A 15,000-nucleotide genomic window follows, 5' to 3' on the forward strand; every position below is an offset into this window, starting at 1 on the left:
CTAAACATTGTGCTGTCTCCTCCCCACATTCTCCTGATCCTAAACACTGTGCTGTCTCCCCCTCATTCTCCTGTCCTAAACATTGTGCTGTCCTCCCCCATTCTCCCCCCACATTCTCCTGATCCTAAACACTGTGCTGTCTCCCCCCACATCTCTCCTGATCCTAAACACTGTGCTGTCTCCCCCACATTCTCCTGATCCTAAACACTGTGCTGTCTCCTCCCCACATTCTCCTGATCCTAAACACTGTCTGTCCCCCCACATTCTCCTGATCCTAAACACTGTGCTGTCTAAACACTCCCCACATTCTCCTGATCCTAAACACTGTGCTGTCTCCCCCCACATTCTCCTGATCCTAAACACTGTGCTGTCTCCCCCCCCCCCACATTTTCCTGATCCTAAACACTGTGCTGTCTCCCCCCCCACATTCTCCTGATCCTAAACACTGTGCTGTCTCCCCTGATCCCCCCAATCTCCTGATCCTAAACACTGTGCTGTCTCCTCCCCACATTCTCCTGATCCTAAACACTGTGCTGTCTCCCCCCACATTCTCCTGATCCTAAACACTGTGCTGTCTCCCCCCCACATTCTCCTGATCCTAAACACTGTGCTGTCTCCCCCCACATTCTCCTGATCCTAAACACTGTGCTGTCCCCTCCCCCACATTCTCCTGATCCTAAACACTGTGCTGTCCCCCCCACATTCTCCTGATCCTAAACACTGTGCTGTCTCCCCCCCCCACATTCTCCTGATCCTAAACACTGTGCTGTCTCCTCCCCACATTCTCCTGATCCTAAACACTGTGCTGTCTCCTCCCCACATTCTCCTGATCCTAAACACTGTGCTGTCCCCCCCACATTCTCCTGATCCTAAACACTGTGCTGTCTCCACCCCCACACCCCACATTCTCCTGATCCTAAACACTGTGCTGTCTCCCCCCACATTCTCCTGATCCTAAACACTGTGCTGTCTCCTCCCCACATTCTCCTGATCCTAAACACTGTGCTGTCTCCCCCCACATTCTCCTGATCCTAAACACTGTGCTGTCCCCCCCACATTCTCCTGATCCTAAACACTGTGCTTCTCCTGATCCTAAACACTGTGCTGCCCCCCACATTCTCCTGATCCTAAACACTGTGCTGTCTCCCCCCACATTCTCCTGATCCTAAACACTGTGCTGTCTCCCCCCACATTCTCCTGATCCTAAACACTGTGCTGATCCTAAACACTGTGCTCTCCCCCCACATTCTCCTGATCCTAAACACTGTGCTGTCTCCCCCACATTCTCCTGATCCTAAACACTGTGCTGTCTCCCCCCTCCCCACATTCTCCTGATCCTAAACACTGTGCTGTCCCCACATTCTCCCCACATTCTCCTGATCCTAAACACTGTGCTGTCCCCCCACATTCTCCTGATCCTAAACACTGTGCTGTCTCCCCCCCACATTCTCCTGATCCTAAACACTGTGCTGTCTCCCCCCACATTCTCCTGATCCTAAACACTGTGCTGTCTCCTCCCCACATTCTCCTGATCCTAAACACTGTGCTGTCTCCTCCCACATTCTCCTGATCCTAAACACTGTGCTGTCTCCTCCCCACATTCTAAACCTGATCCCCCCCCACATTCTCCTGATCCTAAACACTGTGCTGTCTCCCCCCACATTCTCCTGATCCTAAACACTGTGCTGTCTCCTCCCCACATTCTCCTGATCCTAAACACTGTGCTGATCTAAACACTGTGCCCCCCCCACATTCTCCTGATCCTAAACACTGTGCTGTCCCCCCACATTCTCCTGATCCTAAACACTGTGCTGTCCCCCCACATTCTCCTGATCCTAAACACTGTGCTGTCCCCCCCCACATTCTCCTGATCCTAAACACTGTGCTGTCTCCCCCCACATTCTCCTGATCCTAAACACTGTGCTGTCTCCCCTCCCCCACATTCTCCTGATCCTAAACACTGTGCTGTCCCCCCCACATTCTCCTGATCCCCCCACATTCTCCTGATCCTAAACACTGTGCTGCCCCCACCACATTCTCCTGATCCTAAACACTGTGCTGTCTCCTCCCCACATTCTCCTGATCCTAAACACTGTGCTGTCTCCTCCCCACATTCTCCTGATCCTAAACACTGTGCTGTCTCCTCCCCACATTCTCCTGATCCTAAACACTGTGCTGTCTCCTCCCCACATTCTCCTGATCCTAAACACTGTGCTGTCTCCTCCCCACATTCTCCTGATCCTAAACACTGTGCTGTCCCCCCACATTCTCCTGATCCTAAACACTGTGCTGTCTCCCCCCACATTCTCCTGATCCTAAACACTGTGCTGTCTCCCCCCCCCCTAAACATTCCCACATTCTCCTGATCCTAAACACTGTGCTGCCCCCCCCACATTCTCCTGATCCTAAACACTGTGCTGATCCTAAACACTGCCCCCCACATTCTCCTGATCCTAAACACTGTGCTGTCTCCCCCCACATTCTCCTGATCCTAAACACTGTGCTGTCCTCCCCCCACATTCTCCTGATCCTAAACACTGTGCTGTCTCCCCCCACATTCTCCTGATCCTAAACACTGTGCTGTCTCCCCCCACATTCTCCTGATCCTAAACACTGTGCTGCCCCCCCACATTCTCCTGATCCTAAACACTGTGCCCCCCCCACATTCTCCTGATCCTAAACACTGTGCTGTCCCCCCCCACATTCTCCTGATCCTAAACACTGTGCTGTCCTGATCCTAAACACCCCCACATTCTCCTGATCCTAAACACTGTGCTGTCCCCCCACATTCTCCTGATCCTAAACACTGTGCTGTCTCCCCCCCCCACATTCTCCTGATCCTAAAAACACTGTAAACACTGTGCTGCCCCCCCCCACATTCTCCTGATCCTAAACACTGTGCTGCCCCCCACATTCTCCTGATCCTAAACACTGTGCTGCCCCCCACATTCCCCCCACATTCTCCTGATCCTAAACACATTCTCCTGATCCTAAACACTGTGCTGCCCCCCCCCACATTCTCCTGATCCTAAACACTGTGCTGTCCCCCCCACATTCTCCTGATCCTAAACACTGTGCTGTCTGTCCCCCCCCCCCCACATTCTCCTGATCCTAAACACTGTGCTGTCCCCCCCCACATTCTCCTGATCCTAAACACTGTGCTGTCCCCCCCCCACATTCTCCTGATCCTAAACACTGTGATCCTAAACACTGTCTCCCCCCCCCACATTCTCCTGATCCTAAACACTGTGCTGTCCCCCCCACATTCTCCTGATCCTAAACACTGTGCTGTCCCCCCCCCACATTCTCCTGATCCTAAACACTGTGCTGTCCCCCCCCCACATTCTCCTGATCCTAAACACTGTGCTGTCTCCCCCCCCTCCCCACATTCTCCTGATCCTAAACACTGTGCTGTCCCCCCCACATTCTCCTGATCCTAAACACTGTGCTGTCTCCCCCCACATTCTCCTGATCCTAAACACTGTGCTGTCCCCCCCCCACATTCTCCTGATCCTAAACACTGTGCTGCCCCCCCACATTCTCCTGATCCTAAACACTGTGCCCCCCACATTCTCCTGATCCTAAACACTGTGCTGTCCCCCCCACATTCTCCTGATCCTAAACACTGTGCTGTCTCCCCCCCACATTCTCCTGATCCTAAACACTGTGCTGTCCCCCCACATTCTCCTGATCCTAAACACTGTGCTGTCCCCCCCCCACATTCTCCTGATCCTAAACACTGTGCTGTCTCCCCCCCACATTCTCCTGATCCTAAACACTGTGCTGTCCCCCCCCCCCACATTCTCCTGATCCTAAACACTGTGCTGTCTCCCCCCACATTCTCCTGATCCTAAACACCCCCACATTCTCCTGATCCTAAACACTGTGCTGTCTCCCCCCCACATTCTCCTGATCCTAAACACTGTGCTGCCCCCCACATTCTCCTGATCCTAAACATCCTAAACACCCCCCCACATTCTCCTGATCCTAAACACTGTGCTGTCTCCCCCCCACATTCTCCTGATCCTAAACACTGTGCTGTCTCCCCCCCACATTCTCCTGATCCTAAACACTGTGCTGTCTCCCCCCCACATTCTCCTGATCCTAAACACTGTGCTGTCTCCCCCCACATTCTCCTGATCCTAAACACTGTGCTGTCCCCCCACATTCTCCTGATCCTAAACACTGTGCATTCCCCCCACATTCTCCTGATCCTAAACACTGTGATCCTAAACACTGTGCTGTCCCCCCCCCCCCCACATTCTCCTGATCCTAAACACTGTGCTGTCTCCCCCCATTCCCCCCACATTCTCCTGATCCTAAACACTGTCTCCCCCCACATTCTCCTGATCCTAAACACTGTGCTGTCTCCCCCCCACATTCTCCTGATCCTAAACACTGTGCCCCCCCCCCCCCCACATTCTCCTGATCCTAAACACTGTGCTGTCTCCCCCCCACATTCTCCTGATCCTAAACACTGTGCTGTCTCCCCCCCCCCCACATTCTCCTGATCCTAAACACTGTCTCCCCCCACATTCTCCTGATCCTAAACACTGTGCTGCCCCCCCCCACATTCTCCTGATCCTAAACACTGTCTCCCCCCCCCCCCACATTCTCCTGATCCTAAACACTGTGCTGTCCCCCCACATTCTCCTGATCCTAAACACTGTGCTGTCCCCCCCACATTCTCCTGATCCTAAACACTGTGCTGTCTCCCCCACATTCTCCTGATCCTAAACACCCCCCCCACATTCTCCTGATCCTAAACACTGTGCTGTCTCCCCCCCCCCACATTCTCCTGATCCTAAACACTGTGCTGTCCCCCCCACATTCTCCTGATCCTAAACACTGTGCTGCCCCCCCCCACATTCTCCTGATCCTAAACACTGTCTCCCCCACATTCTCCTGATCCTAAACACTGTGCCCCCCCCCACATTCTCCTGATCCTAAACACTGTGCTGTCCCCCCCACATTCTCCTGATCCTAAACACTGTGCTGCCCCCCACATTCTCCTGATCCTAAACACTGTGCCATTCTCCCCCACATTCTCCTGATCCTAAACACTGTGCTGATCCCCCCCCCCACATTCTCCTGATCCTAAACACTGTGCTGTCCCCCCCCCACATTCTCCTGATCCTAAACACTGTGCTGCCCCCCCACATTCTCCTGATCCTAAACACTGTGCTGCCCCCCCCCCCCCACATTCTCCTGATCCTAAACACTGTGCTGCCCCCCCCCCACATTCTCCTGATCCTAAACACATTCTCCTGATCCTAAACACTGTGCTGCCCCCACATTCTCCTGATCCTAAACACCTGCCCCCCCACATTCTCCTGATCCTAAACACTGTGCTGCCCCCCCCCCACATTCTCCTGATCCTAAACAACATTCTCCTGATCCTAAACACTGTGCTGCCCCCCCCCCCCCCCACATTCTCCTGATCCTAAACACTGTGTGCTGCCCCCCACATTCTCCTGATCCTAAACACTGTGCTGCCCCCCACATTCTCCTGATCCTAAACACATTCTCCTGATCCTAAACACTGTGCTGCCCCCCCCCACATTCTCCTGATCCTAAACACTGTGCTGCCCCCCCCCCCACATTCTCCTGATCCTAAACACTGTGCTGCCCCCCCACATTCTCCTGATCCTAAACACTGCTGCCCCCCCCCACATTCTCCTGATCCTAAACACTGTGCTGCCCCCCCCACATTCTCCTGATCCTAAACACTGTGCTGCCCCCCACATTCTCCTGATCCTAAACACTGTGCTGCCCCCCCACATTCTCCTGATCCTAAACACTGTGCCCCCCCCCACATTCTCCTGATCCTAAACACTGTGCTGCCCCCCCCCCCACATTCTCCTGATCCTAAACACTGTGCTGTCTCCCCCCCCCACATTCTCCTGATCCTAAACACTGTGCTGCCCCCCCCCCCCACATTCTCCTGATCCTAAACACTGTGCTGCCCCCCCCCCCCCCACATTCTCCTGATCCTAAACACTGTCTGTGCCCCCCCCCCCCACATTCTCCTGATCCTAAACACTGTGCTGTCCCCCCCCCCCACATTCTCCTGATCCTAAACACTGTGCTGTCTCCTTCACCCTCATTCTCTCTCTCAATTCAATTCAATGGGCTTTATTATATTTTTACATTTCCCAAAGAATAAAGACATTGCAAATGTCATAGTATAACTATTTACAGTGTTATAACAATGTGCAAATAGTTAAAGTTCAAAAGGCTAAATGAACAAGGATCTCTCTCTGCCTCTATCTCTGCTCCCGAACAGCACTTCTCTGTTTCTGTGCACAGAAGAGAAATTGAGATGTCAACTTAAATGAAGTCTCAGTGGAATCCTTTAGTGGCGTTAGCCTGCGTCCCAAATGGCTCTCTTTCCCCTTTACAGTGTACTACATTTGACCAGGACCTATAGGGCTCCACTGCACACTAAATAGACCACAGAGTCATTTGGGACGCAGAACATGACTTCTTTGATGGTAGCTGAGCTGAAGAGAGAGAGAAGCTCTCTGAGGGAGAGATATCACAGAGCCTTTTACTGTGGCATAGAAACAGACAGCCCTTAGTTGGATAGATCAGTGACAATGGTCTGACCAACTCTGCTTTGTGTTGCCTTTACACACACACACACACACACACACACACACACACACACACACACACACACACACACACACACACACACACACACACACACACACACACACACACACACACACACACACACACACACACACACACACACACACACACACACACACACACACACACACACACACACACACACACACACACACACACGCTCTCTTTCTCTCTCTCTCTTTTAACGGTTACATAACGGAAAGACATGGAAATATTCAGAAACACTTGTTAATTCATGCCAGTTTTCTCTCTCCCCTATCTCTCTCTCCCTCCCTCTCTCCCCTATCTCTCTCCCCTATATCTCTCTCTCTCCCTCCCTCTCTCCCTATCTCTCTCTCCCTCTTTATCCCTCCCTCTCTCCCATCAGACTCTCTCTACCGGAGGAGCCTCCCAGTGCCCCTCCTCAGACAGTGATTGCCAGTGGTCGTACCAACCAATCCATCATGATCCAGTGGCAACCACCCCCGGAGAGCCACCAGAATGGACCGCTCCAGGGATACATCATCAGGTGAGACACAGAGCGGATTGTTCCAGGTTGAAGATGGAGGGGGTCAATGACATTCATCTTGGTTATTAACCTGTATAACAGCACTTGGGTCATGGTCACAATCCTATTGTCTTCCTCCTCCCCTTCCATCTCTTTTCACCCTCAGGTGAGGGATGGCACTGTCTAACCATCCCTCTCTCTCTCCCCCCCTCCTAGGTACTGTCTGTCAGGACTACCAGTGGACTGTCAGATGAAGAACATCAGCAGGCCAGAGCAGAATAACCTCCTCCTGGAGGAGCTCATCATCTGGACTAACTATGAGATGGAGGTGGCAGCCTACAACAGGGCTGGGAGGGGTACCTACAGCCACAAGGTTACAGAGTGGACCCTGCAGGGAGGTGAGGATGGATGACGTCCATGTCACAGTCACATGGTTAGACACAGTTCTCCAGCTTTAAGGGTTGAGAAGTGACCTACTTCTCTTAGCAGTTTGTGGAACATAGAAACACAACAAGCCCACGCCGTGCCAGAAGCTCCTCTGCAGCTTCTGTTTACAGAAGTGACAGTGTAGGGATGCTCAGACGTCCTTTCAGCAAACATTGACTCAAGCGCCCTCTCTGTCTCTCTCCCTCTCTCTCTCTCCCTCTCTCTCTATCCCTCTCTCACTCTCTCTCTCTCGTATCTCTCTCTCTCTCTCGTATCTCCCTCCATCTCGCTCCCAGTCCCCACTGTCCCACCAGGTAATGTCCAGGCTGAGCCATTCAACTCCTCTACAGTCAGGCTGACCTGGTCAGCTCCTAGCCCTCAGTTCATCAATGGCATCAACCAGGGATACAAGGTGGGCAACAGAGAGCAGAGACCCTTACCAGAGACAAACATTCTTATTGGATGTGCAGTAGAACGACCTGTTCTGTAAATACATCTCTGTACTCTCCTACACTGCCCTCTAGTGGTTAGAATAAGAACTGCATTCTCCAGCATTAGACGTACCAGTGCCACAACAGATCACTATAAACCAGCTGCAGTGTTTTGTTGTCTTTTCTCTTATGACATTTTTAAACTATCCCTCCGTCTGTTTCCAGCTGTTGGCTTGGGAGGCGGGTCAAGAGGAGGATGTTACCATGGTGACAGTGAGACCTAATTTCCAGGACAGCGTGCATGTGGGCTACGTGACTGGACTGAAGAAGTTCACAGAGTACTACACCTCTGTCCTGTGTTTCACTACACCTGGAGACGGCCCTCGCAGCCCACCTCACAGACTACGCACTCACGAAGACAGTGAGTACCACAGTCACATAACTATACCAAACCTGTAGGCACTCACGAAGACAGTGAGTACCACAGTCACATAACTATACCAAACCTGTAGGCACTCACGAAGACAGTGAGTACCACAGTCACATAACTATACCAAACCTATAGGCACTCACAAAGACAGTGAGTACCACAGTCACATAACTATACCAAACCTGTAGGCACTCACGAAGACAGTGAGTACCACAGTCACATAACTATACCAAACCTGTAGGCACTCACGAAGACAGTGAGTACCACAGTCACATAACTATACCAAACCTGTAGGCACTCATGAAGACGGTGAGTACCACAGTCACATAACTATACCAAACCTGTAGGCACTCACGAAGACAGTGAGTACCACAGTCACATAACTATACCAAACCTGTAGGCACTCACGAAGACAGTGAGTAGCACAGTCAAATAACTATACCAAACCTGTAGGCACTCACGAAGACAGTGAGTACCACAGTCACATAACTATACCAAACCTGTAGGCACTCACAAAGACAGTGTCTCACAGGCACAGACAAAAGCAATTCTATTTCCACATGATTCTATCGACCCGAAGGCCCCGGACTGTACTGTGCTGGCTCAGATATTCTTTGTCTGCGTAACTGGGCCAGAGCAGTACAGCACAGTCTGTCACAGATTGGCCCAGGTAAAAAGGGTATTACAAACTATACACTACTGTAAAGTATATGGTACTATTGTAAAGTATATGATACTACTGCAAAGTATATGATACTACTGCAAAGTATATGGTACTACTGTAAAATATATGATACCACTGTAAAGTATATGGTATATGATACTACTGTAAAGTATATGATACTACTGTAAAGTATATGAAACTACTGTAAAGTATATGGTACTACTGCAAAGTATATGGTACTACTTTAAAGAATATGGTACTACTGTAAATTATATGGTACTACTGCAAAGTATATGATACTACTGTAAAGTATATGGTACTACTGCAAAGTATATGGTATAACTGTAAAGTATATGGTACTACTGTAAAGTATATGGTACTACTGTAAAGTATATGATACTACTGTAAAGTATATGGTACTACTCTAAAGATATACAGATGATACTACTGTGCACTAGACTATACTGGTGTGTGTGTGTGTACTGTGTGTAAAGTGTATGTGTGTGCAAATGTAAAGTGTGTGTGTGTGTGTGTGTGTGTGTGTGATGTGTGTGTGTGTGTATGTGTGTGTGCTGTGATGTGTGTGTGTGTGTGTGTGTCCAGAGCCTGGTGCCGTTGGTCACCTGAGCTTCACAGAGATCCTGGACACATCTCTGAAGGTCAGCTGGAAAGATCCCAACGAGAAGAATGGAGTCCTCACAGGTACTGCACCTAGGATAGTATAGTATCTAACCCTAACCCTCTCTGGAGAGACCCCAACGAGAAGAATGGAGTCCTCACAGGTACTGTACCTAGTATAGTATAGTATCTAATCCTAACCCTCTCTGGAGAGACCCCAGCGAGAAGAATGGAGTCCTCACAGGTACTGTACCTAGGATAGTATAGTATCTAATCCTAACCCTCTCTGGAGAGACCCCAGCGAGAAGAATGGAGTCCTCACAGGTACTGTACCTAGTATAGTATAGTATCTAACCCTAACCCTCTCTGGAGAGACCCCAGCGAGAAGAATGGAGTCCTCACAGGTACTGTACCTAATATAGTATAGTATCTAAACCTAACCCTCTCTGGAAAGACCCCAACTAGAAGATCAGAGTCCTCACAGATGACTAGGCCTACTGTAGTCATAGACTATGGTTGACCCTGTTTGTTGGACAGGGTCAACCAAACAGGGTACTGTGGTAGCTAAAGAATCTATTTCTGTGCAAATGGCCAATAAAGATCTACTCTATTCAATTCTATAGGGAAAGGGGATACCTAGTCAGTTGTATTCCCCCTAGTCTCTCCCCCAGGTTATGTCCTCTGTATCAGTCTAACCAGCTGTGATGTCCCTCTCCTACAGGCTACCGTATATCGTAGGGAGGAGTTTACCCTCCCCCAGGGACCAACACCCCCGGTTAGTCACCCACTACCTCGCTAACCTGACCCAGGAGTACCTCCCCCTAACCCGGGTCACCCCTGACCCCCCTCACCACCTACACCATCCAGGTGGCTGGGATGACCTCCAACCCTCCCCCAGGTCAACTCTCCTTCTACAATATCATCTGGAGTTCCCCCAGGTTAGTACCTACCCCCAGGTTAACCCTCCCCCAGTACCTCCCCTAACCCTCCCCCAGGTTAGTACCTACCCCCTAACCCTACCCCCCAGGTTAGTACCTCCCCTAACTCTCCCCCAGGTTAGTACCTCCCCCTAACCCTACCCCCAGGTTAGTACCTCCCCCTAACCCTACCCCCAGGTTAGTACCTCCCCCTAACCTACCCCCAGGTTAGTACCTCCCCTAACTACCCTCCCCCAGGTTAGTACCTCCCCTAACCCTACCCCCAGGTTAGTACCTCTCCCCTCCTACCCCCAACCTCCCCTAACCCCCCCCAGGTTAGTACCTCCCCTAACCCTACCCCCAGGTTAGTACCTCCCCTAACCCTACCCCCAGGTTAGTACCTCCCCCTAACCCTACCCCCAGGTTAGTACCTCCCCCTAACCTCCCCCTACCCTACCCCCAGGTTAGTACCTCCCCTAACCCTCCCCCTAGTACCCCTCCCCCTACCCCCAGGTTAGTACCTCCCCCTAACCCTACCCCCAGGTTAGTACCTCCCCTAACCCTACCCCCAGGTTAGTACCTCCCCCTACCCCCAGGTTAGTACCTCCCCCCTAACTCTACCCCCAGGTTAGTACCTCCCCCAGGTTAGTACCCTACCCCCAGGTTAGTACCTCCCCTAACCCTACCCCCAGGTTAGTACCTCCCCTAACCCTACCCCCAGGTTAGTACCCTCCCAGGTTAGTACCTCCCCATTACCCCCCAGGTTATTACCTCCCTAACCCTACCCCCTAGTATCTCCCGTAACCCTACCCCCAGGTTAGTACCTCCCCCAGGTTAGTACCCCTACCCCCAGGTTAGTACCCTCCCCCAGTTTATTACCTCCCCTAACCCCCCCAGGTTAGTACCTCCCCCTAACCAGGTTACCTCACTCCCCCTTTACCCCCAGTCCCTTAACCCCAGCCATTCCCTAACCCCAGCCATTACCTAACCCCATCCATTCCCTAACCAAGGTTTACCTAACCCCAACCATTCCCTTAACCCCAACCATTCCCTAACCCCAACCATTCCCTAACCCCAACCATTCCCTCCCTAACCCCAGCCATTCCCTAACCCCATTCCCTAACCCCAACCATTCCCTAACCCCAACCATTCCCTAACCCCAACCATTCCCTAACCCCAACCATTCCCTAACCCCAGCCATTCCCTAACCCCAGCCATTCCCTAACCCCAACCATTCCCTAACCCCAGCCATTCCCTAACCCCAGCCATTCCCTAACCCCAGCCATTCCCTAACCCCAACCATTCCCTAACCCCAACCATTCCCTAACCCCAACCAGTGACAGTCTCACTTTTTCCCAACAAATGCTCAAATGATTTTTGGTGTGACCCACTGTGTCCCTTCTCCTTTATCTCTGTCTCTGATCTCACTGTGTCCCTCCTCCTTTATCTCTGTCTCTGATCTCACTGTGTCCCTCCTCCTTTATCTCTGTCCCTGATCTCACTGTGTCCCTCCTCCTTTATCTCTGTCCCTGATCTCACTGTGTCCCTCCTCCTTTATCTCTGTCCCTGATCTCACTGTGTCCCTCCTCCTTTATCTCTGTCTCTGATCTCACTGTGTCCCTCCCGTTTATCTCTGTCCCTGATCTCACTGTGTCCCTCCTCCTTTATCTCCCTGATCTCACACTGTGTCCCTCCTCCTTTATCTCTGTCCCTGATCTCACTGTGTCCCTCCTCCTGTTTATCTCACTGTCCCTCCTTTATCTCACTGTGTCCCTCCTCCCCCAGGTTATCTCCTGTGTCCCTGATCTCACTGTGTCCCTCCTCCTTTATCTCCGTCCCTGATCTCACTGTGTCTCTCCTCCTTTATCTCTGTCTCTATCTCACTGTCCCCCTGTTTATCTCTCCCTGATCTCACTGTGTCCCTCCTCCTTTATCTCTGTCCCTGATCTCACTGTGTCCCTCCTCCTTTATCCCCATCCCTGATCTCACTGTGTCCCTCCTCCTTTATCTCCATCCCTGATCTCACTGTGTCTTTCCTCCTCCCTATACAGAGATGCCGGGCCCACCAACCAACATAGCCATCTCCAACATCGGCCCCCGCTCTGTAGCCCTGCAGTTTAAACCTGGCTTTGACGGCAAGACGTCCATCTCACGCTGGCAGGTTGAGGCACAGGTGAGAGACACATCCAATCAATCAATAAATCAATGAATCAAGCAATGACTTAAATGTAATGTAAATGTAAGAGCTCAACAATCAATCAAACTTCCCTAGTGAATTTTAAAAATCATAGTCCCCCTTTCTTCCCAACAAATGCTCAAATCTCTCTCTCTCTGTCTCCCTCTCCTCTCTCTCTCTCTCTGTCTCTCCTCTCTCTCTCTCTCTCTCTCTCTCTCTCTCCTCTCTCTCTCTGATCTCTGTGTCCCTCTCTCTCCTTTCTCTCTCTCTCTCTCTGTCTCTCTCTTCCCCCTCTCTCTCTCTCTGATCTCACTGTCTCTCTCTCTCTTATCTCTCTCTCTCTCATTGTGCTCTCTCCTCCTCTCTCTCTCTCTCTTTCTTGCTCTCTCTCTCCTTTGCTCTCTCTCTCTTTGTCTCTCCTCTTTCCCCTCAAATCCCCATCTACCCCCCCCTCTCTCTTTTTCCTACACTCTCAACCCCTCATTATACCCTCTGTAGATTGGTATAATCGGGGAGAATGAGGAGTGGGTGATGGTCCACCAGTTGCCCAACGAGCCTGATGCCCGCTCCCTGGAGGTCCTGGACCTGAACCCCTACACCTCCTATAGGTACAGTACAACATCACTAGTACAGCTACAACAGATACCTAACACTACACCTCCTATAGGTAGAGTACAACATCACTAGTACAGCTACAACAGATACCTAACACTACACCTCCTATAGGCTACAACAGTACCTAACACTCACCTCCTATAGGTAGAGTACAACATCACTAGTACAACATCACTAGTACAGCTACAACAGATACCTAACACTACACCTCCTAGGTAGAGTACAACATAGTACAACATCACTAGTACAGCTACAACAGGTACCTAACACTACACCTCCTATAGGTACAGTCACAGTACAACATCACTAGTACAGCTACAACAGATACCTAACACTACACCTCCTATAGGTACAGTCACTAGTACAACATCACTAGTACAGCTACAACAGATACCTAACACTACACCTCCTATAGGTACAGTACAACATCACTAGTACAGCTACAACAGATACAACACTACACCTCCTATACAACATAGAGTACAACATCACTAGTACAGCTACAACAGATACCTAACACTACACCTCCTATAGGTACAGTACAACATCACTAGTACCTAACACAGCTACAACAGATACCTAACACTACACCTCCTATAGGTAGAGTACAACATCACTAGTACAACATCACTAGTACAGCTACAACAGATACCTAACACTACACCTCCTATAGGTACAGTACAACATCACAGTACAACATCACTAGTACAGCTACAACAGATACCTAACACTACACCTCCTATAGGTACAGTACAACATCACTAGTACAACATCACTAGTACAACATCACTAGTACAGCTACAACAGATACCTAACACTACACCTCCTATAGGTACAGTACAACATCACTAGTACAGCTACAACAGATACCTAACACTACACCTCCTATAGGTACAGTACAACATCACTAGTACAGCTACAACAGATACCTAACACTACACCTCCTATAGGTACAGTACAACATCACTAGTACAGCTACAACAGATACCTAACACTACACCTCCTATAGGTAGAGTACAACATCACTAGTACAACATCACTAGTACAGCTACAACAGATACCTAACACTACACCTCCTATAGGTACAGTACAACATCACTAGTACAGCTACAACAGATACCTAACACTACACCTCCTATAGGTACAGTACAACATCACTAGTACAACATCACTAGTACAACATCACTAGTACAGCTACAACAGATACCTAACACTACACCTCCTAGGTAGGTACTAGTACAACATCACAGTAGTTATTCACTAGTACAACATCACACAGCTACAACAGATACCTACACTACATCAGGTAGAGTACAACATCACTAGTACAACATCATTCCAGCTACAACAGATACCTAACACTACACCTCCTATAGGTACAGTACAACATCACTAGTACAACATCAAATAGATTGGATACAGCTACAACTGGTAGATTCCTGTGCCTCCATTCAATTAATGAGCAGAAAAGTCCATCCCTCTGAATTGAAATGGGATTACCCAACCCTGATTCCTGTATCTCCATGTTGTACAGCACAGCTCCTACCAGAACATCCTGTCAAACCCATGTTGACATCCA

The 15,000-nt window shown here is 50.2% G+C and overlaps 1 protein-coding gene across 1 annotated transcript in view; it reads left to right on the top strand.

The window, feature by feature from the left end:
- Positions 1-15,000, top strand: part of LOC124018216 (protein sidekick-2-like) — a 158,325-nt gene that overhangs the window by 88,092 nt on the left and 55,233 nt on the right. The window contains 10 exon segments of the mRNA XM_046333476.1: positions 7,025-7,165; positions 7,361-7,542; positions 7,867-7,982; positions 8,227-8,422; positions 9,699-9,819; positions 10,474-10,548; positions 10,550-10,621; positions 10,623-10,651; positions 12,682-12,803; positions 13,305-13,414. Of these exon segments, the coding sequence (XP_046189432.1) occupies positions 7,025-7,165; positions 7,361-7,542; positions 7,867-7,982; positions 8,227-8,422; positions 9,699-9,819; positions 10,474-10,548; positions 10,550-10,621; positions 10,623-10,651; positions 12,682-12,803; positions 13,305-13,414 (1,164 nt within the window).

Source organism: Oncorhynchus gorbuscha, unplaced genomic scaffold (genome assembly GCF_021184085.1).
Source record: "Oncorhynchus gorbuscha isolate QuinsamMale2020 ecotype Even-year unplaced genomic scaffold, OgorEven_v1.0 Un_scaffold_437, whole genome shotgun sequence".
Classification (NCBI taxonomy): Eukaryota; Metazoa; Chordata; class Actinopteri; order Salmoniformes; family Salmonidae; genus Oncorhynchus; species Oncorhynchus gorbuscha.